The sequence below is a fragment of the Zosterops lateralis genome (genome assembly GCF_965231275.1).
Source record: "Zosterops lateralis genome assembly, chromosome: 1".
Taxonomy (NCBI): domain Eukaryota; kingdom Metazoa; phylum Chordata; class Aves; order Passeriformes; family Zosteropidae; genus Zosterops; species Zosterops lateralis.
In genome coordinates this window covers 49,164,437-49,189,642 of record NC_139762.1, presented here as the reverse complement: position 1 = coordinate 49,189,642, position 25,206 = coordinate 49,164,437, and the positions used below count along the sequence as shown (strand labels likewise).

At 36.1% G+C, this 25,206-nt stretch overlaps 1 protein-coding gene across 1 annotated transcript; it reads right to left on the bottom strand.

Moving 5' to 3' along the window:
* Positions 1-6,405: 6,405 nt before the first annotated feature.
* NME8 (NME/NM23 family member 8) lies at positions 6,406-23,945 on the bottom strand (the record flags this gene model as incomplete). The annotated part of the gene is made up of 15 exons (XM_083884899.1): positions 6,406-6,628; positions 7,228-7,372; positions 8,364-8,515; positions 9,187-9,291; positions 10,089-10,233; positions 11,334-11,512; positions 12,804-12,949; positions 16,951-17,043; positions 18,289-18,365; positions 19,562-19,613; positions 20,473-20,589; positions 21,620-21,691; positions 22,718-22,824; positions 23,762-23,819; positions 23,913-23,945. 15 exons carry the CDS (start codon positions 23,943-23,945, stop codon positions 6,406-6,408), a joined length of 1,704 nt encoding a protein of 567 aa, XP_083741025.1.
* Between the last annotated feature and the right edge of the window lie 1,261 nt (positions 23,946-25,206).

Here is a 25,206-nt window from a genome sequence, read left to right as displayed (position 1 = left end):
GCTTCAAATGGCTCAGTAATAATTTGGATAACTTTTTATCATTTGATACCATATTTCTAACCTTTCTCTGAGATCAAATAAATAAATAAATAAATAAACAAATAAATAAGTAAAACAGCCTTGTCCCTATTAATGAGCTTCTCAAAGCAACTGGCTATCTGCAGTTTTTCTTACTAGAAAGTGACATGAAAAGGGTGACAGGAAAGCAGATGCTTTTATTTATGCAGTAAGTTTACTCACCTAACATTTTCTGTGTGAGGTATTAGAACAGCAGAGATTTCCTGCAGGAGGACTAAGGACTAGACTGGTCAATTCTGGTAAAATGAGGATTTTTATAATAGAGAAGTTCTACATCAAAAGAAAAAATAAGAGTTCTGTGTAGATTATCATAAGGAGTAACAATTGGTCATGTCAGTATGTTGATCTTTGCTATGACAAGAATTCCAATGAAATTCGCATGTGTGAAATTCACAATAGATTGTGCTGAAGTGATTTTGGTAGCAGCAGTTATATACTTGGTAATTTGCTCAAGCAAATTTGAGATATAGATGCCAAGTTACAATGTTTAAAACAAACGGACCGATGTGTTCCAAGAAAATGGGCTGATAGCATATAGAATAGTTCATGGGGAGAAAAAACGACCTATATTGTCATTGTTGAGCTTTGAGCAACTGGTTAAAATATACAAAGGTCATCAGTTGAGTGTAGCCCTACTGGTAATTCTGGGCAGGTGCAGTATTTTGTTAACATGGAACACCTGCAGAATTAGATCTAAAATTCATTCCAGGTGCCAGGAATGCTGAGCATATATATAGCATCTATTTACTTTAGTAGGAATTATGTGTTTGACATGCGTAAACAAACAGACTTCAAGCTTAGGTGCTTAAATACAGCCTATATGTGGAACCTTAATCATGTTCTGTGAAATGGAAAAACTGGAATGGAAACCAAAGGAGACAGAATATCACTTGCAGGTGACTAATTTAGGTGAGTTTGAAAATGCTGACTTAAGTAAGCATGATCTAAAAGATCAGTATGATTGGAAAACTTCTTAAATAGTTTTGTGTATTCTGTAGCAGGAGTTCTTAAGCTTTGATTACCTATTGATCCCAACTTAAAATACCCCAATAAATGAATTTATGGTTAGCCATTAAAGAATGAGCAACAGTCCCATCAATGTGCTGTTGAAATAACAAATACTGAAGTAGTGATATATCATATAAAGAAATTTTATTGTGAACATAGTCAAATGTGGTGTTTGTTAAATGAAACTCTTAGAACAGCTACCTAGACTCCACAGCAACATCACATTTTTTCTTGCAACTGTTAAAAATCAAACTTTTTTGTCATTTTGTCAGAGGAAAAAGCATACAAATAATTTTCTACAGAGAACTGTCACCATTCCTTCTCCAAGTTGCTGTCATTAGACTGACCATTGCTGGAACAGACATGGATGCACCAAGCCAGGTGTTTCCAAACTCCTTAACATTTTTATGTATACTCTATGCTGATTAACTTTCAATCTGATATGGTAAAAATATGGAAGAAGGAAAGGCAATCCAAAAAAAAGCCGGGGATATCATAATTGAAAGAACAGACATTTAAGGGATAAACTGATAAGGTAATGTGGTTTTTTTTCCAAACCCACTTTTTTCCTATACTTTAAGAAGGGTCAACCCAATTCAGCACTAATGCAAGTAATTCCATTTTGAAAATCTCCTACAATTGTTATCTCCTTGTGACATCAGCTGCCAGCTGAATCCAGACCCAGAACATCTGCACCTTCCAGCTTCCCCTCTCTTTGCTTGGCATGAAATAGGTGTTGGAGCAGTTAGGAGCTGTTTGAACAGGCGAATTCTTTCCCAGAGGGTCCAGTCCCCACCTCTGTTCCCTGGCATGTGGCAAAAGATCAGACTCACCTCTTTTCATGCACATCCATGGATGGCCAGGTGTAGCCATTGCTGTGCTAGTACACTCCATCACTGGAGTCACGAAACCTCAATTCAGCAGAGGGGGGCAAATAGATTGCTGATGGATGAATGTAATTACTGTAACTACTTAAAGATGAAAAATTAACAGGCCAAATTCTTGAAGGGTTAAATGTTTTTTTTTTTTTTCTCAGTGTTGTAGCTGCCTTCTTACTGAGGGGCTTGGCTTTTTTTTTAATATAAAATAAAAATTGCCTGGAACACCAAACATATGCTTCTAGTGAGTTTCTTACTACCTCCCACGCACATGTGCCCAGTTTAGTTAGAAGTGCCATTCGGTATTTTCATTGAATGTTCTAACCTCAGTTCCAAAAGAATGAAACCTGAAAAAATATTTACTCTAATTGTGAATGATTGGCAGCATTTTAGAAGCTCACTGTAAATGCAAATCAGAACTCTTTTATGAAACACATTTTTAAAAAGCCCGTAAACCCCCCTCCAACAAGACCTGAATGACCCGGTCACTTCAATTCAGTGTTGCAACTTTCGTCCAGTCAATGCATATGACTGAGAAATACTTCCCAAGCAAATAAAAAGAAGATTTTCCTGTCCAAAATACTCAAACAGCTCTTAAATTCTTTCATCCAGAATTGTAACTTACATTCCAAATGAATGAAACCTGAAAAAATATTTACTTCAATTATGCACAACTGACACATGCTTTTTGGTTGTGCTTAGCACTTGAATGTAAATGCACATCTGAAAACCTTTCCTCAACCAGATTTTTCTGGTAAACTACATCAGCTACAATTAATTTTGTAAACAAACATAATCCATCAATATGGGTCAACAAACATTCAAAATTATGTTTCCACTTATAAATACCTCCACCCCCCAATAATTTGTAAGTCATTAATTTCTATAGAAGTGCATTACTTCTGATAGAGCTAGCCAAGGCTTTCCAGAAAAATTGCAGCAAATTTCAACTGCTGACACTATATTTCATATAACATCTCTGCAATTAAAAAACAGCCTTATTGGAATGTAAAACAACATTTCAGATTTGCTTATTGGATATACAGTAACATTGAGGGCTTCCAGGTAATCTATCAATATTAAATTGGCTCAGGCTGCTGCCAAAAGGCTTGTGGATAAACCACTATGGAAATGAGCATAAAGTAAGGGAGTACAACACTCCTTTTCTCTAGATGGGAATATTAAGATCAAGCCCCAAAGTACCTTAAATATATCAGGCAGTCTACATCCAGATAGAAGGTTAATGGTTGTATCAGAGTAACCAAGAGATGCCGACACAGAACACTCTAAGCATTTTGATTTCTTGTGGTTACAATGTGATGAGAACTTTATTGTTTGTAGATACTCAGAGAACTTCAGTATGTATTTTCTGAGCAAGGTAAACAGAAAGCTGATCATTCCTTCACAAAGAACTGTGGATAAACTGAATAGATATTTGCAAGGTCTGACTTGCCAGTGTAGTTCATTCAGCAGTGAGAGTAAAGGAAAAACAGTACAGTGGTACAGAGCCACAAACTGATTGACTCCATCTTCTTGGCAGCGAAAAAAAGCTTTTTCTCAACTTGTCTTATTTTTTTATGTAGCAATTTAGTACAAAAACTCAGTACAATCAGCCATAGTATTCTTCTAAAACAGTATTTTGAGATTTATAACCCTCTTGTTTATCATTCTAAACTGAAACAGATCTTTAATATAGTCTTTAGTGTCAGGTTATGATTTCATTTAAGTTCCTAAACAAGGAAATAATGTGGTCTGTGGTACAAATAAACATGCCCTGTGGTTCCATTTCTCTCCTGCTGGGACAAAAATCAGAAGAATAATTATGTTATCTTTTGTTAGTCTTGGAAGAATTATAATCAAGTCTTTGCACCACCTAATTCTATGATGAACTACAAGATGTTTTCTAAATAAACAGTCGTAAAGGCCAAATTCTCTTTTGAACTGGCATTTAGATATGAGATAAACTGACACAGTCATACTTTCTGTAAGTTTTATATGCAGCAGTTTTGTGTAAATTTAATTGCAGGAAGATTTTAATCTGTGAGACTCCATGGAGTTTATGTTGTAATGGAGTCCTCCTGACTCTATAAGTCAAATGATTGCTGATCCCACCAGAAACGTGTAAATTCTTAAAAATTGCATCCATATCAATGTCACAGTAATATAAATTTCAAAGAATAGTGGATGGCAGTATAAATAATGTGTGCAATATCTATGGGGTGCGTTAAACTTTTAAAGAGACAAAGCAATCTCTTAAAATACTGACAGTATTTTGATTGCCATTCTTTTGAATGCATATTTTGATAATTGTAAAAAAGTCCGTTTCTCAAAGATATAAAAGCTTTGCAAATCTGAATCTCTTCATCATCTGAATGAAACAGTTATGTTTGGTATTTTAAGATGTATCTGTTAAATTTCTCCTTTTCAAAGCTGTCAGACAACTTTAAGATCAAGAACATACTTAGGAGAAGATGAGCATTAATAAATGAAATGTTGCCATGTTTCAATTTGGGTTTGGATACTGAGGCAAAATGTAGAAAAAACTGTCATAGATCCATGCATAATATTTCAATGGAATCTACTGGGTTCAAGCACAAAGCAGGGACTGTAATTGACACACATGAATATGGAACCCCAAATAGACAAAATCCTTCAACATCCAATAATTAAACCAAACTGACAAAAATGTTGTATTGTTTAAGAATCATGTGATACAATATGAAGGATAATGGTTAAGCTAGAGCAATAACTCAGTATACAAATTTTTTTCATACTTAAATAGGCAAAGGCAGAACTTATGGTACCCCATAGCAAACTGAAATTTCTCAGACCAGAGCAGTAAGTGATTCACAGTATTCATAACCCCTGTATGATACTTATCAAGCTGTTTGATTATGAGGTTCCACCAGCCATGTTATGGACTCTTAATAAGACATAAAAGCATTTTGTTGTTTTCAACATTTCTGCTCCTGTCAAAAAATAAACCCACCTAAATTTTCAACTTTGTATTTGTCCCACTGGTTGAGAAGCCATTAACTCCAGAAAAGGTCTGAGGAAATGAACTGAATTGATGTATGTGAAATCAAGCAATCTACTCTTTCCTGAGGCTGCTTTTTGTTTAAAGTACAGTGTGCCAGGACCCAAAAGACCCAGAGTGCTTAAATAATGCCAGGATGAACAGTTTTAATGAGTTTTTGAACTAAAAAAGAAGCCAAAGAACATACAGCAATCCTGAAGTATGTTTCTCAGAACTCACCTCACTGAGGTGACATATAAATCTGCACTAATTACAACCTCCTACAGGCTAGTGAACCTCAAGCTGAGTTTGTGGCAGTAAAGCAGCTGTAGGTGAAAATGGGCCACCAGGAGAATGCTCAGTCCAACTTCTGCTGGAGGAATGTCTATAATAACAAATGCCCCATCATAACAGAAATATTTGTTAGGAAGCTCTTTATAGCAGCTAGTTGTATTAAATACAATAGGAACAACAAAGAAAGTATGAGATGGTCCTCATTCTTTCTAGACTTCACACTTAAAATCAACAATGTAAGTAAATTGCTTTAAGTAAATACCATTCTATAAAATCTCAACCTTCAACAGACTCAGAGAGGAAAAGTGAGAATACATCAGCTCCAGAATAATATTTGTGTTCTTCATGAAGGCCAGCCAAGTTAGACTGGACAGGATATGAACTCTCTAGTTTGGCAAGGAGGTACACGTTAAGGCAGCTCTGTTATGTAAGAGCTGCCTTTATGTTTTAGTTCCTCTGATATATTTGAATTAAGTAAATGAAGTAAGTGAACTGAAAAGGACCTTTTAGTTTATTATGCTACCTGTGACAATAATTATTAGAAGATATTTAGGAAAAGGATAAATAAACAATGCAAAAGTTTTTCAAAACTCTGAGGGAACCAATAGACCTTAATAAGCCAGAGCAGTTTCACCAGGGATGCACACATATACAGTTGGCCAGTGGGCCCATGAGCCCCATTTGGCTCACATTTGGAATTGCAGAACTCAATCTACATCACAGATAAAGTGATGGATGGATGATACAGATATGGTACGTGGATATGCCATTGATAGTGTTTTAATCACCTTCTTTGACCCTTGTCCTTCCTTTTTAAGGTAGCAATACACAAAACACTTCAGAATCCTGGAACTATTGGAAAGGCATAAATCTGTTAAAATGATAATAGACAAAGCTTCTCCTAAGCATACACAAAGAAACCATTACGAATGTCAAACTCCTAGCAAGTGCTACTTGTTACATCAATATGTTTTGTAATATGGAAAAGCTGCTAACAAAAACTGCCCAACTAAAATTGGGTGGAGTATGGAGAAAACTAAATGTGTTTATGTAGTCTTAAATATAGTCGTTGGGTAGACAAATACATCTAATTACATGGATATCAATTTTCAGAGACTGTATCTTAATTGTTTAGTCTGCATCCAGCTCTCCAAATACGAACTTAATGCTTCTCTCTGCATGTTCTACATTTGATGATCCATGAACGGCATTAGACAAAATATCTTGTGCAAACTGAGCCCGAATTGATTCAGGACAGGTCCTCTTTGCCTCTTCTGGATCAGGTGGACCCATTAGCTTCCTCCACTCTTCCACAGCATTTTCCTTTGATAAGACCATTATCACTGATGGACCCCTGTAAAATCAATATAAGGAAGATCTTACACTATTCTGATATTTTTGAGATGCAGACTTAGCTCTAATGATCAGAGGTACCATGAAGAGTTGGTTATATTAAGCATTGAACTATCTTAATTTTCTTAAGCTGCCTAAATATTAAATTTTGTTTCTTCATATTTTGTTTAAGGAAAAATCCCATATTTGAAAGCCAAAGAGATTATGATGATCAGATATTTGGATTTTGACTTCTTGTCCAAAAGACATTCTCACCCAATAATTTCTGAAGCAAGACAGTACATACTGGTTTTTATCAGCTATACTAACAATATCATGAGGAAGATATTTGTCCTGGATGAGGAGAAAAAGGGATCACATTGGAAAGCAGTTCCTTTTTAGGGAAATAAAATCCCAAATAAAACTACCCATAAGTTTGAAAAGAATTGTAAATCTCCCATTTGAAGGAAGAGTATTCTATGCTAGAAGCCACTAAACCTGCCAGAAAGAGTGACGGGTTGTAAAATCCTTGCACCAGTTGTGGTGTAGCACGTTTTGTTGGCACTGTAGAAAGTGTGATGTCTACTTACATACCTCAGTACTGTAAACCAAGACACTTACTGTGTCATACAATTCACCAACTGTTCAAAAAAGGGTTTTCCTTCGTGATCCTTGTAAAACTGTGCAGCCATTTCACGAGTTAAAGCTTGTTCTTTTACCTTTGAGATGCTAAATCCAGCATCTTTAACTTTTTGTATAATTTCATCTAGGAGAATAACAAACAACATCATTTTTGATTGAAATGGTTTAGATGCAAAAAATGCAAATCCCATATACCCAAACTTTAGAAGTTTCAGAAAATACTAGATGCCTTTTTCTAAAAAAATCACCAATAGCTATTAGAATTTTTGTCACAGTATCAAACCAAATATGGACAACATATGAAACACTTCAACAGTCCTCTAAAACAGTCAGAAACCAGTGTCGCTGTATTATCCATCTTGATGCAAGTATCAAACCCAGATTTTAATTAATTATGCCAATAGCATTCACTGTTATTTCTCACATTGAACAGAACGTGGACTGTAGTTGTAATGCTGTGTCAAACATCAGCTGGCCAACCAAAATCAATATGGATTGTCACAAAAGGGGAAAATTAACTCACAAAAGCCAATGATTAATTAGACAGAATAGAATGATGTTAAATAGTGGGTCTAGGTAGAGGACTTTTAGAGAGTGGCAGCAAACATCCTTAGGGCAAGGTTCTGAATTGCACATAGTGCTCTTTTTATTTTGATTTTTTTCTCCTTATTCCCTTAGACTAACAGTAAGTTAAACCAAGGATGGAAATACATTTAACTGAGCAATGACCCCTTTTGAGTCAGTAGAGATACCTGTCTGAAATAAGTAATACAATTTTGGCAAGTATCTCTCCTTTGACTAATAAAGATGCTGGGCAGGTAGTCTACAGAAGTGCCTGGCCCTTAAACAGTTTAACATAGCTAGGAACTCTATATCTTCAATTCACCACTATTCTAGTGAAGAAAGACATATAGGCCGCTTTAGCAAAAGAAATGTCACATTTGAGATCTCGATCTGAATTATGCAAGCTGTGTAAAAGCATTTCTCTGCACAGAAAGTGTACTTCAGAGAATCAGAAGAATGCATTTGATGTGATTTACTGCCTTGTGCATCGCTAATCTTTTGTAGAAATGGTTACATCACTAGATATAGCCCGTACTTTTTAAATCCCTCACCTTTATGAGTCTTAACAGCATCAGGTTTGATTAAAGCAAGGGTTTGTTCCTCAGGGAAGAAGAACTCTAGTTCCTTCTGAGCATCTCTAACTGAAGAACTGCCATGCAGCTGATTGATAGGTACATTTTCAACCGCATACTGTGCACGCAAACTAAGAATCATTAAAAGAGTAAGGTTACTTAAAAGCATAGGCATTTTGAGCTCTGAACTATAATTAGTCTTCACTCAGGGGATATAAATTAGTGTTGATCTGAAAATCAAAAACATGAACACCCTCCCTTCCAAGAGTCATGTTTTTACATTTCCAAGAGATACCACTTATTTCTTAATGACATGCCACTTGTGTCAGCAGCAGGTAAGATGATGCCATTGCAGTTTCCTAGAGCAATGTGATAAGCAGGCAGAACTAAGGAAAATATTCTGCTGATGCAAAGTTTTCAATAAGCTACAAGAAAATCTTAGTGGTATTTCAAGAAAAAAATAATGGTGGTATTTCAAGACCCCCACCCCACTATTAAGAATAGGTATTACCAAGATTTTTTTGTCTGACTCAAGAGTTCCCCTTTCATTTCATTACACTTTTCAAAACTCAGCTTTTAATTTTAATGTTAATTTTAATTTTATTTAATAAGCAGCCATTATATCTCAAAAAATGCTGCAATTCCTATGTGTAATACACTGCTACTTCCAAGAAAACTGCAGAAATGCATATCTGTTTCCAGATGATGGCACTATAGTTACACTAGTTGGAATGTGAATGAGATGAGGAATGTGAAAGTAGGTTGCAAGCTGTGGATGATGATTTACTTCTGTGACAATTACCTCTCTGGATTTTCCTTAGCCTCTTCAAGAACCTTTGGGCCTAGTAAACGTCTCCAGTGTGATACAGCATTTTCTCGTGTTAGAGCCAATACAAGAGTTGGACCACTATACAAGGGAAAAAGTAACATTAAAAAAATAAATTTAATTCTTTGAACTTTTAAAGAGTAATTTGATTATATACAGCCCTGAATAGGAAAATGAGCCACATTATTGGAGGACCTTAAAACTGAACTGATTGTTTAAACAGGTACAGGCTGATGAAACCTTATGGGGCTTAAATATGAATATAAATTGCAAAATGTGTTTTGTCACAATGGCAAGACATAGAAAGACTGATCATGCCCCAGCCATGTCATAATTTCATATGAAGGGAATATTCAAACATGCATATACCCCAAGGTATCCAGCACACAGCCTGGTTGAAGATTTCAGAGCTCTCCTACATATAACCTAAATGCAGCCTTTTCAGAGCAGACGTAGACTGTTTTCACTCAAATCAGTGGACTTCACCACTGAGACATCATACATACAGCAATATGGAGTAGCTAGTAACTTTTAAAAGCTTGATTTTTTTTATTTGTTGTGCTTGGAAATTATTGCATTATCTGCAGTTATCTGTTCCTGTTTTGTCTTTTACTAAACTTTTATACAAGTGTATCTTGCAGCCGTGTATTATCCAGGAAGTGTTCAACACCAGCTTGGATGGGACTCTGAGCAACTTATTCAGGTGGAAAGTGTCCCTGCCTATGGCAGAGGGTTGGAACTAGATGGGCAATAATGATTCCTTTCAGCCCAAACCATTCTGTGAGTCTATGATTCCATAATTATTTAATGTGAAAAATTCAGTCTTATCGATTCTATATAGATTCTGCAGATTTACATTCTCCTTTCATCGAATGTACCTGGTCATTTGCTCTAGAAGGACTGGGAAGTAGTCTTGATCTACATGCTCTTTGTAAAACAGACGCACCTGTTCCTCAGATAGAATTATTTCTTTCTGCATTGCTATTTGGAAACCATAATCCTTTATCGTTTGCAGGACGGACTCTGTTAAATATATTGAAATAATGCTAAATTGCCATCCATTCATTCATTTGCACACTTGTAGAGAAATGTCATGGACTTTTCAATGACAATGTTAAATTTTTTATGGGTGAAATTTGTTTCCTAATTGAAGAATAGGAAACTAATTTAAAGCAACTGCTAGGAGGCATCACTAATTTCCTGGACACTCAGAAAACAGATCCTCGTTGTCTTTAGACTTTCTCTTGCTTAAAAAAAACCTCAGTAGGAATTCCTGACTGAGAAATATGATATGTTACTACCAGCTAAAGAAGGTCTAAGAAATTTGAATAGGTGAAATGTTTATTTAATGAAGTTTTACAAGACCACATGGGTAAGTAAGCAGTATTTGGCACAAGTCAAAATTACCTACAAAATTAATGTGTAATTACATGAACTACAGAACTGCTGCTATAAGCAACATGCTAGACAACCATAAGGAAAATAAATTCACAAGGAAAGATCAAAATTGTAGTCTTTCTGCTCTCTGCACATGAATTTGCTCAAGTACAGGGATTTTCAAGATAGAAATAAAAAATACTATCTGAAATATAGGAAGAAATGTAAATATATGACTGAGAAGAAAAGTAGACTTGTTTGAAGGAAGCTTCATGTAATGAGGTAGATTTTTTAAATTTAATCTGTAAAAATGGTGTCTATTTTGAACTGCCTTTGAGCAGCACTGTCTCATGCAGCATAGAACATCTTTGGCTGGATATTTCCCCCCTTGCCACTGATCTATCTTGAGCCTGCTATTCAAGAATATCAGCTACTTTATTGTGGTGAGAAATCCAGTCCCCTGTACTATATTTGAAAATACAAGCTTCTCTGAGAGGTCTTCTAGTAATATTCCATCTACAGAATTTCTTGAAAAATTAACCAAAGGAACAAAATAACATTGACATTTGCATTCTCAATATATGAAAAACAACCTCTTAATTTCATTCCAGACAAAGATTACTGCTGGCCTAATGCTGGAGAGATAGTATAACCTAAAAAAGTTTCATTATTTGAGTTAGAATTTATAATTCAAAATTGAGAGTATTTATATAGCCTTGATAGAAAATACAGTTATTAACACTTACCTCGCTTTTCCTTCAAGAGACTAGGTCTAATTATGGCCAAAGTCCTTTCAGTGTTATGTTCTACCTCACTTGCATGATAATTTGGGAAAAAGAAGGCAAGCTGTCTGCTGGCATCTTCAACACTGTCTTGCACATCACATATATTTTCTAGACTCTCAGGTTTTGTGAGTCCTGGCAACCTGATGAAACATATAATACAGTATTTAAGTCACTGCTTAGTTTTAACAAGCTGACTTTTTGAAGACATACTTTCTTAAAATTTAGTGAAACATAAGAATAGAATGCAAAACTAAGTTTTTATTATCTTCAGATTCACGAGTATAGTAACATTTCTGAGAAGAGAATTATTAATCTTCTCAAAAAGTGCCTGATCATGTGCTCTGAAGGAGAAATCTCAGCCAGGCTGCTTTAACAATTCCCCTCTAGCTTATCCAAAATAGTTTCTCTGTTTCATGAGACAGCATTACTATTGACAAGTGTACAGTGTATAATGAATGATCAATAGAAGTCTTGTGCTTAATTCATGTACAGTGTGATCATTAAAATGCTACCACTACAGAGTTGTTGATAACAGAGACACTTCTCATTGTTTCTTCTTGCCTGTTTGTTTAGCTGTGTCAATAAAGTCCCTCTTGGCCACTTGTAGAAAATGCAGAATTCCACAGCTGTACTAAAGTAATGCAGAAAGGGATGTAGCAGGCACTGAGAAAAATGTAAATTACTATAACAAATTCATTTTCGGATGAAGTATTTAAGCTCTTGTTGCTTTAAGTAAATGTCTTGTCTAAAGATAATACCTGATACGATATTTGAATTTTTGTGACTACTCTATTTTCTGAGGCTGTGTATACAACTGTCATTCTTAAAATTCCCTACAAACCCTTGGCATAGAAGAAAAACACACATCTCAAGATACCGTGGTTGTGAACAGCTAATCCTTAGAAATTTTTTGATATCTTGAAGCAGGGTGGGGACACAAACCCTTCCCCTTCTCTGCTGGCTTTTACAGTGTTCCCAGGGAGAAGAGCATACCCCAGGTGTGCCCTGGTCTGCCCTGGGCCATACCTACAGCTTCCCAAGAAACACAGGGGTAAACATGGGAAAGAGCGCAACCTTCAGTCAGCAGTGCAGGGAGTCTCCTGGCATGGGTGAACTAGAATTCCAAGGACTACATCAGCTTTGAAGTGTATCATTGTTCCTGTTGTTCAGAGAACCCACTGAAGATGAGTTCAAAGACATCAATGACCTTGGCTTGTCATCTTTAACTAGGAAGCAAGGAATTTCTCAATTCCCAAGAGAACTGGGGTTGCATCTCTAGTGGTGGTCCTGTGAAGGACCAGGCGACGAACTCTACCTGCTCCCTGGACCTGCACACATGGGCACATCTGTGTCTGTAGAACATGCCCTGGTTTATGGTGTGCTTTGAACACTTTGACTGAATCACAGATACACATTTTCACTGGCACTTACTTGGCTGTCTTCTCAGGCTCAGCAGTGCCACTTGTTTTCTGTAGTTCTTTCCAATGAGGAATAGCACCAGTTGGTTCTTTTTTTGTGATTATCAAAACATGGCATGGTCCAGTCATCATGAATTGAACAAATGCGTCAAAGTCAGGCTAAAAAACATAATTCCCGCCCCGATGAATTGCAGGAACTCTGAGTTTGTTATCAGAAATAAGAGAATTATGCTTTTAAAGTAACTCATGCATTCCTGTTCCAAACTGGCATTCACATGCATTCCTCAGAACTCTGATAGACTGTTTGGGAAATTTTTTTATCAATCATTTGAGACATTACCAAGTGTCTAAAAAAAGTAAATTGAGATAAAGAAAGTAATGTAACTACTTTAAACAAGTACTAGATGTTCTTCCAGGTTAAAATGCAAATTATAAGAATGAAGAAAATTATCAAGAAATTCAAAGTGATCACTAGCTATGCCTGTAGTACAGCATGTAGTGTAACATAAGAAACCGCAATACAGTTCCATGAATAATTTTTGAAACTAAAAGTCATGTAGTTGTCTATAAATATAGAACACTGAGCTGTTTGCAAGACATTTGTAGGCTTTCCCTTTCATGTGCTTTGATATGTGCTTTTCACTTCAGTTTCAACTTTTAATCCTATAAAACGTACATTTCCATCAGAAAAAACCACAACTTTTGAAGCTTGTAGTTGGGCTTTTAATTTTTTTGTACGTCACCTTTTTCTTGGAGTTATCTGTTCTCCTTTTAAATATTTGACTAAATCTGTACCAGTCAGCATCATGTCATTTCATATGATAGTTTTTTATTTTTTTTTTCCTTTAGTAATACAAGGATGAAATGTTCACATATATACTTTCAGTTCATTGCTTTTCTCTTTCATTTATCTTCATATCTATGCATATTCTTAACCCATTTCCCAAGATGAATAAATCGGAAGAAACAGGATGAAGTACAAAAATATTCAGTATGATGCATAAAGTGCATCTTTATACTGTGGTGGCTTCAAAAGTAGTCTTGCTTATATTAGAAGAACTACCTGTAGCTGTTAATTTTGGCTGTCCTGGATCTTCTTCCTGGAGCTTCATCATTAAAAAGAAACGATTTTTGCTTCCAGTTTAATCTGAAGGTCTATCACCTTGAGTCTCCACTCTCTTGTAAAAGGCAGACTCCAGGAATTCCACAAGATTGTGGAGTATTAAATCAGGAATAACTTTGCGCACTGTGCACAAAGAAATCAATATGTTTTAACCAAATTTTTTTTCTGCTTAAAATTAAACTTAAAGAATGCCAAACAATTGGCTTCTCAATATGCATAGGGCTCTCTGGAACCATATAGTTCATAGCAGTTTTATTATTCTTCTGTCCTAATGTTGGCAGGGATCTCCTATGGTGTAATAGTGTTGTTTCCCACTCTCCACAAGATTTGAAAAGTCATGGTGCAGTCCCACATGACTGAAAAATAGGGAAACGTTGTATACATCTTTTAAAAGGGTATTAAGGAGGACCCCAGGAACTACTGGCCTATCTGCCCCACCTTCTCTGCCTGGGAAGATCATGGAACAGATCCTCCTAGAAGCTGTGCTAAGGCTCATGGAGGACAAGCAAGTGATTTGGGACAGCCAGCACAGCTTCACCAAGGGCAAATCCTGCCTGACCAACCCCGTGGCCTTCTACAATGGAGCGACTTCATTGTGTACAAGGGAAGAGCTACAGATGTCATCTGTCTGGACTCCTGTAAAGCCCTTGCCATGGTACCCTACAACATCTGTCTCCCTGAAGTGGAGAGAAATGGTTTTGGTAGACAAGGAGTCAGTTGGACAGTTGCATCCAGAGGGTAGTGGTAAGAAGCTTGGAGTCTCCATGGACATCAGTGACAACTGGTGTCCTCTGGGGTTCATATTGGGGACCAGTGCTGTTTTTTCATTAATGGTATAAGTGAAGGGTTGAGCGCACCCACAGCAAGTTTGCAGATGGCACCAAACTGACACAGCCAAAGGACAGGATGCCATCCAGAGGAACCTGCACAAGGAGGGGGCCCATGAGCAGTGAGCATTGACAAGACCAAGCACAAGGTGCCACACCTGGCTCAGGACAACCCCCAGTATCAGCACAGGCTGGGGGGATGATCAGATTGAGAACAGCCCTGGGGAGAAGGACATGGGGGTGCTGGTGGATGAGAGGCTGGACATGAGCCAGGAATGTGCATTTGGAGCTCAGAAAGCCAAATGTGTCCTGGGCTGCATCCAAAGCAGTGTGGCCAGCAGGGTGAGGGAAGGGATTCTGCCCCTCTGCTCTGCTCTGGTGAGATCCCACCTGCAGTGCTGCATCCAGCTCTGGGGTCCCAGCACAGGAAGGACATGGACCTGTTGGAGCGAGTCCAGAAGAGGCCACCAAGACAACTGGAGGGATGGAGCAGCTCTCCTATGAGGAAAGGCTGAGAGAATTGGGATTGTTTGGCCTGCAGAAAAGAAGGCCCTGGCGTCACCTAATTGCAGCCTTCCAGTACCTGAAGGGAACCTACAAGAAAGATGGAGAGGGACTATTTATAAGAGCAGGTAGTGACATGACAAGAGCGGATGGCTTTGCATTGAAAGAGAGTAGATTTAGATCACGAGAAATTCTTTACTGTGAAGGTGGTAAGGAATAAAAATAAGTTGCCCAGAGAAGTTGTGGACGTCTCATCCCTGGAGCCGTGTTCAAGGCCAGGCTGGATGGGGCTCTGAGCAACCTATTCTAGTGGAAGGTGTCACTGCCCTTGAAACCAGGTGATCTTTAAGGTCCTTTCCAGCCCAAGGCATTCTGTTGATTCTATGATTCTATGATATATCAAACATTGTATGGTTTGTTTTTGTTCTTCCCATGTCTACCTCTACACTTAGCTAGTCTCAAATTTGGCTGCTATTCCCGTGAAGATGAATTTACCTCTGTTTCAAAACTGCCTCTGTCTAACCTACAACCCAGCTTTGCTAAAACCAAGCTCTTTGTGGTTTTTTACAAGATGTCCCTGTTACTTCCTTTCTAAACCAGAGTGCCGCCATCTAGTGGTTGCTATCGGTTTTCTTTTTTTCCCCTCTGACTTAGCAGGAGCCATCTCATCTCACTCCTATTCATTTGGAATGCCACAGGAACGCCTTCCCACCTTCTCCTTCAGATTAGGCAAACCCTTCCATTGCTGCCTCTAATAATATCAAACTTTTTGTCTGCCTATAGTTCCAGCCTCTGTCTATCTTACACACATAGCAGAAGGTATAAATATTTGCTAAGCAACTTCACTTTTTGTCTCAGATCCTTCTGAAGGGTTAATTTTAGTTATCACACTGCTGGAAAATATGACCATATCCAGGTGCTAGTTTGCTAGACCACTGCCATTTAATGGTGAACAGCCTAATTTAATTATTTTCTTGAACTTTATATCTGTCTTTAGCTATTTTTGTCCCCTAATATAGGACAAGGCACAAAAAAAAAAAAAAAAAAAAAAAAAAAAAAAAAAAAAAAATAGATTTGGGCTGAGATGCTTTCTCTTTCTGCCTGTGCTCATATTTATTCCCAGAACTAACCCATGATAAAATCTGGAAAGAAATAAAAAATATAATATGTAATATCACTTATTTTCTGGCTGGAAAAAAAAAATATAGATACACACTGTCACATAGATGACGTTGGATTTTGGGTTTGTGCCACATTTCAGCACCTAATAGCCAAGGTCGAGTAATTGCAGAAATAATCTATACAACACTCTAATTTTCTTTCATACAAAAGTCACTGGGCCTGTCATAACACATTTTTAAATCAGTATAATTTTATTTGGATAAATAGTAGTATAAATTTAGCTCTATCTTTTTAGATCCATCTAAGGATCAGGCACATTTAGATAATAGAAAGAATAAATTCTTTTGGAGGTCAGTTTAAACCTAATTGGAGGTCAGTTTAAATTGGGTGGAATATTAGATTGCTGCATTGTGATATTTATATGAGTCAGTGAAAGAAAACAGAGAGAGAATATCTCTTTCTTTATGTACATTAATCCAGTTCTTCAATATACTTAAAATTTACCATATGGAGTTTTGCAAGCACATCTGGTAACAATTATGTTTTTCCTGTTCCTTTCATTTAGTTTTTTAGTTTGTTTTTACCTCTTCTTTATTCCGGGCATAAAATTCTCTGATTTGCTCTTCAGTAAGCATTCTCTCCTCATCTGCTTTAACGTCAAATCCTGCATTTTTAATCTGCAATTATTCAGTTATTACTCATGGGCATTTGAAAATGGACACATACAAAATCATATGTTATTGTAAATCTAAAGATTGATTGGTTTTGGAAGCCATCCTAAATTTTAAATTCTCTGAAATATTCAAAATATAACTGCTATCTTTGCCTAAACTGAACTTCCAGCCTTTCAAAGCCCTTTACTAAATTTGGGATTACAATACCCCTAAGTAAATGTTTGAGAAAAAATATAGTGCAGTTCAATGTATGTAGTATATTCATTCAATAGCTAATAATCCCTTTTATTTCACATTGAATAAACTCCTTTGGATCACTGTGAGTTGTTAACGTGCAAGATATTATAAATTAAATTGTAACCAAGTAGTCACATAAATATGCACTTGTTATCAGTTGTTGTATTAGGCTAAACTACTCAGCTTTAGGGACAGCAAATAAATCAAAATGAAATCTGCTTTATGATTTTCTGTTTTGAGCCAGGTTACTGCACCAAATGCAAGCATTTGTGAGTGATGCACACACATGACTTGCATCAAAGTTCACAGTCCATTGATATGAGTTTTGTACCATATACTGATATGGGGCAGTATCCAGCCCCAGTACTGATGATACACCGATATTGACCTGTGTACCAGCACTCTGCTCTTTAAAAGCCCTGTGGTGCTGCTGAGTGTGTTCAGCCTGCCCAACAAGGCTGATGGTGGAACCAGTGTTGGAAAACACACCTCATGAGCCAAGTAGCAGCTGCTCCAGCTAAATTGTTTTCAAGCGCTGCCTTTTTTTTTTTTTTGTTTTTTTGCCTTTACTGATCTTCCTTCCTTTCCAGCTAAGGTAGAGTAATTGCAGAAACAGCATATAGCACTCTGATTCACTTTCCTGCAGATGTCACTGTCCCTGTCATAACACTTTTTAAAATTCTTCTCATTTGGTCTTGATATATATTGTTATAAGGCTTTTTTTTTGTTCTTTTCTTTCTTTCTTTTTTTTTTTTTTTTTTTTTTTGGTAACAGAAGCAATATGAATTAATGTCTAACCTCTGCTGCCATAGAATATTAAAGCAATAATAAAAATTTGAATGTCATATTATTTCAGGTAAAAATTATTGTGCTTTTATTAACCTTAGCAGAAAAGTTTTATCAGATTCAATTCCAAAGTCTGGGCATAAATTAGGATCTACTTAACCTTACATTTTGGTATTATGCCTTTTAAATAAATAGAATGAATTAATATTTAAAAATTCTTTCTACCTTCTTTTTAATTTCTTCTACACGTCCTGCTAAGACATCATCAGGTTTTATAATTCCAACAGAATAAGTGAGTACTTCTGAAAAAGAGAAAAAATAATGTGCTAAGTAATACATCCATCAAAATAAAGAGAATAATCTTTATTGAACGTGAAGTTTACAGTTAGGCATTTGACTGTAACTCAATCAGATCCCAAAAACTGTAGAAGAATTTAAGATAGTGATAATGGAAAGAGCAGACTACTCCTTGATACCAGTACTAGAAACACTTAAGCAACTGCACGTGTTAAGGAAAATATTTCTGCCAAATGTTAGTGTAACACAGGATCTGAGAGATCCCCTAACCTGAAGCTGAACCTGAGCTAAAGCTCTATTTTCTGATTTTCTGTCATGTTTAGGTTTTGGGCATTAGTGTGAAGTGTGTAGATAATTGCTAAATTATAATACTGTACTTCTAGGTCTCACAGGGTTTATGGGAAAAAATATAGGCTAAAGCTCAAGTCAGGAATATATCAGTTGAACCATACAATTAAAAAAACCAACAAAACATGAAGAGTAAGATAATGAGATTACATGACTGTGATCTAATGCCACTCACAGGGAAAAAAAAGCAAGATCGAGAGGAAGGAGGGAATAGAGGAGTTTGTTCCGTCTCAGGGTTGTAGAATGGCATTCTCTGAATGAAACAGTAGGAACATTCAGTAGCCACAGATAACAATAAAAATAGAAAAGATGTAGGTCTCAGCTAATGACAAACCTGAGATAAATCCCAGACAGGACTTTTAAACAGGATGGTGCTTATTTTTCAATTTTTTTGGAAGCTTATCCTGCTACTGTTGATTTATGTTCTTATATAAAGCTGTTATTAAATCTAATCTAGTGAAAGAGTAATCTGAGATAGAAGGCATGCCATTTCTTCACAGATTAACTCTTCCAGTTCTCAGGTTAGCCCCATTTTAGTATTCCACCCTAACCAAAGTACACAGTTCACACATGGACTGTGTAGAAGTGACTTTCAGGCCTTAACTTTACACAGGAAAATTCCCTGGCATATATCACTGCTGTCTAAAGTCTGAAGGTTCCCAGTGTGAGGGTGAAAATATTGATGATGACAGTCCAATAAATTAATTCCTTACAGAGGAAATCTCAATCACAGCATTTCATTAACTCTACCAAAGGAAGATCTATTAGTGCTAGACATAGACAACTATTAATAGAAAGATATTTGTTATCTTTCTTTCCCTTAACATTTCTAAAATAAATCAAATATATTTACCCTCCTCTACAGCCTCCTCAGCAGACCCTTCTGGAAAAAGGAGTTCTTCTACCTAATGGAGAAGTGGAGTAAAAGTACACCACGAGTGCAAAAATGAAGTCACCAAACACAGCCATCACATCTTTACAACACATTTATCTTAATGTAAGAATGGATTTGCTACCCTGGAAAACAAGCAATTCTATGAAGGACCTTTGGTCAGTCTGATTTGCCTTAACTGAATTCAGTTTGTTAAAAAGCTCTTTTTACTCTGAGTGGAGTTCTTTCTTCTCCATTTTAACAAAACAAGCAATGAGACACGATTATTTCCCATGTCTTTGTTTCACATGATACAGTTCCTAAGTTATATATTAAAAATACTTAGCCCTGAAAGAAAAAGGATAGCTAAAACATTTATGAGCTAGTGGTATTTTGTCCATCTCTCCATTTCTTACATTTCTAGGCTAACCTGTAGATTTGTTAAGTTTTTATAAGGTACCATAATGGAAATTTGGGGGTTCTGAGGAGAACAAGCAACAAGGGAGGATTAACTCTGGTACTGCTGTGAATTCCAGCTGTGGGATCTTTCATAGTTGAGGCTATTGAGGTCAGACTGAGCTGTTGAATGGCCTTTGTTTTTTGTCCAGCAAACTGGATTCATTAGGTACAGAGCAATCTCCATGGCTCTGAGCAAACTGATATAGTAAAAGGTGAGACTGCCTATGGCAGGAGGGGTTGGACTAGATGATCTTTAAAAGTATCTTAGAACCCAGATAGTTTTACTTGATTTCTAATAAAAAAAGCTTATAATATATATTACTTTGTTGTTAGGACAAAAATACAAAAAATTAAACATTATCTAAGTGCTATCATAGACATTTATAGAAACCGTGTAAGTGTAATAAGAATACATATATATGCATTGTGAGTACCTCAGTACGTTTCTTCTCTCCAGCTGCAATTTGCCTCTCTTCTTGCACTAAATCTGTTACTATCTTAGTTATGAGAGGAGCATTTACACCTTTCACCATTGAAAGAATTTTACCATGCTGTTGAAGAGAAAATAACACTTCCGTTGAGTTTTCATCACTTAATTTACACATATACTTGAAGTTTTGAATTTTTTGCTAATTTTTTTCCATCCACAGGATCATTTCCTATGCCTACTGAAGGGAACACCAAAGCTACTACTTGCATCTATTATTTCAGAATGGAACTTCTGTGCATTTAATCCCTTGCTTCCTTCTTTGCCAAATTTTCCATGTTTGTTTCTAGGTTCAATACTAATAATACAGTTGGAAGCAAATGCAAATATGGATTTTCTTGTTCTTAATTTCTGTAACATGGAGTTTTCCAAATTTTTTGTCTCTGTGTGTGTGTGACTTTTCAGTGCATTCTCTACTACATTTAGGTGCACAATAGTGAAACTAATGGTGAGCAAAAATACTGCTAACAGGTCTAGGAAGCATTCAGATTGAAAGCTGAAATTGTCCTGAAAGTATCATTATCTTTGATACCTGCTTATGGAAATTCAAATCCTGGCATCCTCAAGTTAAAACAAACCTCACCTCTCTTAAGTGAGCAGTGCTCTATAACTGTGTCCTAGGAGAACCAGCTTTCTGTGTCCATCAGTGATAATAATAAATATGTGATTAATTACTACAGTTCCTCAACTGTGAAAATACAATTTTATTTGTTATCTTAAAAATCTTATAATGCCAGGAAATGTAAACGCTCTTTCCAGGATGAAAAATGTCCATAAAATAATCATTTCAGTGTAACCACATGTAGGCACTTCATGTAAGGCAAACTTACCTGGATTTCTCACTAACTGCCAAAACAATGACTACCACAATACTTCTGTGGCTGTATGTGCAGCAGCCACAACAAAAATGTGCTTGAGAACCACCTGATCCATGCATGAGGAACAGCTCAAGCAAACAACATCAGATAGTACATCCTACTTAATGTAAAATGTAAAGATAGGATTTATACAGCTTCACATCTATTTTAAAATATATTGGAAAGTTAAGGCAGAAGTAGGCAGCACATTAAAAGAAACTGATGTGATGTACTTACAACACTAAAAAGAAACACAGGTTCACAGCTATTCCTAAATGATTTCAGAGCTTCAACGCTGTCAGCCTCTGCCTGAAGTCAGACAAAAAAGATTATTTGTTTACATAAGTGTGTATGCATATATAAAGGAAACTTTTTTACTCAGAGGAAAACCCCACTCTTACAGACTTTCGGTGTTGCAAACTCAAACTGCAATCTTAAATGCAACCAACAGTCCTTATAGTGATGAAGAAAGAATTGTTTTGGAAATGTGGAATTGTCCTCCCTTTGTATTACAGCAATTAATCATGGAAAAACATATTCTCTTGATACTATTTTCTCATGTAGGTTATGATAACATATCTAAATGAAGAAGTAGCCCATGTAGTCTTGATGGAAGAGAATATCCAGTGTATTAATTTTTTTGTGAAATGTGGTCAACTATATGAAAGTACATGGGATAGCCTCGGAACATAATTCCCTGCCTTTTTCATGGATAAGAAAATCATTGTTTTTTCTGAAAAGTTATTTCATAATGGAATTTGAAGTTTTCACTAACATGAAAAAGGATGAACTTGGCCAACATCTTGGATAAACTGAGTCTGTGAAACAAATTTATCTACTTTAAATATCAGATATAATTCACTCATATATATGTACTGCTGGTGTAAACATATATTTTTTACTACTACAGTTTTATGATTTTTTTTAATTTCTCCAGTTTTATTCTGTTAAAAATGAAATACAAGGTAACATTTGCAAAAAAAAAGATGCAACAGTTTTTCAGTTATATAAGAATTTTAAATGCTATCGTCCATAGTGCAGAGATCTAAAACTAAAAGTTATATAGTCTGGCTTTGGAATATTTCTGCAATCTCATCAGGGAGAACAAAAGTTGTGGGATATCAGCTGGTTTTTCGTTATAGCTTCTTACATATTTCTTACCATTTATAATCTACTTTTAAACAAAGTCTTTTGAGGACATATGCAAGGAAAGCAACCAGGCCAAAATTATGGCAACTCAGTATAAGGACAGTAAAATGAAAGTTCTGCATATGCAAAGCGGAAGATATATTTAAATGAAAATGTAAATACAGTCACACACAAGATTTGCCTTACCGAGGCAAAATGTAGCAGATTGTCTTCACTGAAGTCGAGCTTTAGTTTTCTAAATAAATTCTGCACAGCTTTGCAAGGACCACACCAAGCTTGATACACATCTATTACTAAAATGGAATAGTTTGGAATTAGAAACAGATGACTTGAGGAACGTATGAAATGAGACATATATGTTTGGGTCGTTGAAACAGCGTTGGGGAGGCTGTTCACATGGATCTTTCAGTCTTCTTCCAGCCAATGAATGTATCATGAATGCATCAATGGATTCAGTGGATACATTAGTGGATACGTACTATTTAATTTCAATTACTTCTGACGCTGCAAACCTACTTCAGAATACTACTTGAGATGGTTAATCCAAATAGAAACTTTTCTCTCATACTCCTTTTCCTTTCATTTTCTCTTCCTCTTTTCCCACTGTTGCGTTTCATTCTTATCTGGACCTTTATTCTACAGGATTTTCACCTCCCTGAGCCTTTGCCTATTACTATCCCTCTGTAGATATGATCTCGTTACAGATTTGTTTTTTTACCAAAAAACAGTTCCTAGGACACACAGGAGACATTGTTATTGGACTAAGTGAACTGAAAATTGGGAAAAATGCACATCATAGAATATGCACTCTCTAGAATGCTGCAGTAATTACTTAGTCTGAAGATTTTGCACACAGAAGCTTCCAACTCCCTACCATGGAGAATACCATATTGAAAAGGTATTTTCTAAGCATTGTTGTATAGCAGTATATAAAAATAAAATTTAGATAAATAAGATTTTGATGAGTATTTATCATATAAAATAATGTGTATTCATAATTGTAATACATGATCTTAAAAGTATTTTCCAACTGAAAGAATTTCTATGATTCAATGACTCTATTATATACCTTTATAAATATACATTGATATACCCTTTCTTTAAAAGATATGGTACCAGTCTTGTAGAGTATCTATTAAAGAAAATATATAAATATGAGAACCTGCACCATATGTCCATATGAACCATATGTCCATGAAAGTTTAAAAAGAAAATATCAGCTGTTATTACCTACTATACCCTTTGTCAGCAGCATTTCATTCCACTGGTTTTGGTCACTTATTATGGCCTGAAACAAAATCAATTAACATTTTGACATTGTAGAAAGGCAGAAAAAGCATCTATTTCCCTCTAAAGTTGTTTAAGTAATTAGGATTTGTACCTGGATCTGGGCTTCTTTCTTCTTGCCTGCCATTTCCCTGTGATTATAGAAATATATTAAAATCCAAAGCACTTTTAAGGTTTTTTAAAAGACCATGTGACATACAGAACTGATTTTTATGGTTCACAAAGTACCACTGCCCTCTGATTCTCTTAGCAATTAACTCAACTGAAGCCCCTGCAATGATGGTAGTTAATCCTCCACTTTGGAATTCTGTGGAGAAACTTTCAATGTGTTAGCAAAACTCACATGGCACAAGAAACAGAAGAAAATTTAGTATCTTAATCTGTTAGGATCTTCAAAATTTTGACCTCAACAATTATTCAAGCTTATAATCACTCTGCTCAGAATAGCCACAGGCATTTTGATGGGATGACAGCTGCTGTAACACTGGACCATTTCAGAAAAATATTGATTAAAGAGCTTCAACTCTAATAACATCAAATCAGTCTTCCCGTCTGCTGGGATACATAAAAAGCAATGACATACTTGTACCCCATAACTAAACTCCCAAACTGAATACTGGTACATTCATCATTCTGTCATTAATAAATCCTATCCTTCATATATTTATGATAGACAATTAACTGTGAACTGGACAGAACAACGATCTCAGTTAAGATACATATGTGGATGGAGTTTTGACTTCAGCACGAGCAGCTTGTGTTTCTAGAGTTCTTGGTTAAGATGGTGGTCTTTGCCTCAGGGAAAATGACGGTGCCCCCATGAATGTTACCTCCTCTGGCACTGTTATTTGATAAGTCAACCAGCAGATATGTCCAGGGATTGAACTATCCTGATACACTCACCAAAGCTGTTCCCTTCAGGTCACAGATTGAGGCATAGAAGCCAATATGAGAGCTCTTATCCTCATGCTTGTTTCACATTTCATGAAAAAATGTTGGTAAGGATTAAAATTTTGAATGCAACCTTTCTTCAAATCCTTTAAACTAGGTGATGGTACAAAGCATGACATTAATTCCTATCCTTTAAAGACTCTAAGGAGACAATGCTGACTACTGACAGTGAAGGCAATTGGGAGATGGAAATACATCATATTAGTAGGAAATCTTCTTCAAAATAACCTTTCATGATTACCTTCTGTCACTGAGCAATGACAACCAATTCTTTTCAAGATCAGTTCTGCAAAACATAAACCAATACATGAAAATGGTCTATACATCCCAATTGTTCTACACATGCTCCCCAACTAAAAGTACACAGTCATACACACTCAGATGGCAAAGCAAAGCATCACAGAACAGACACGTGCTGCTCCATGAAAATATACAAA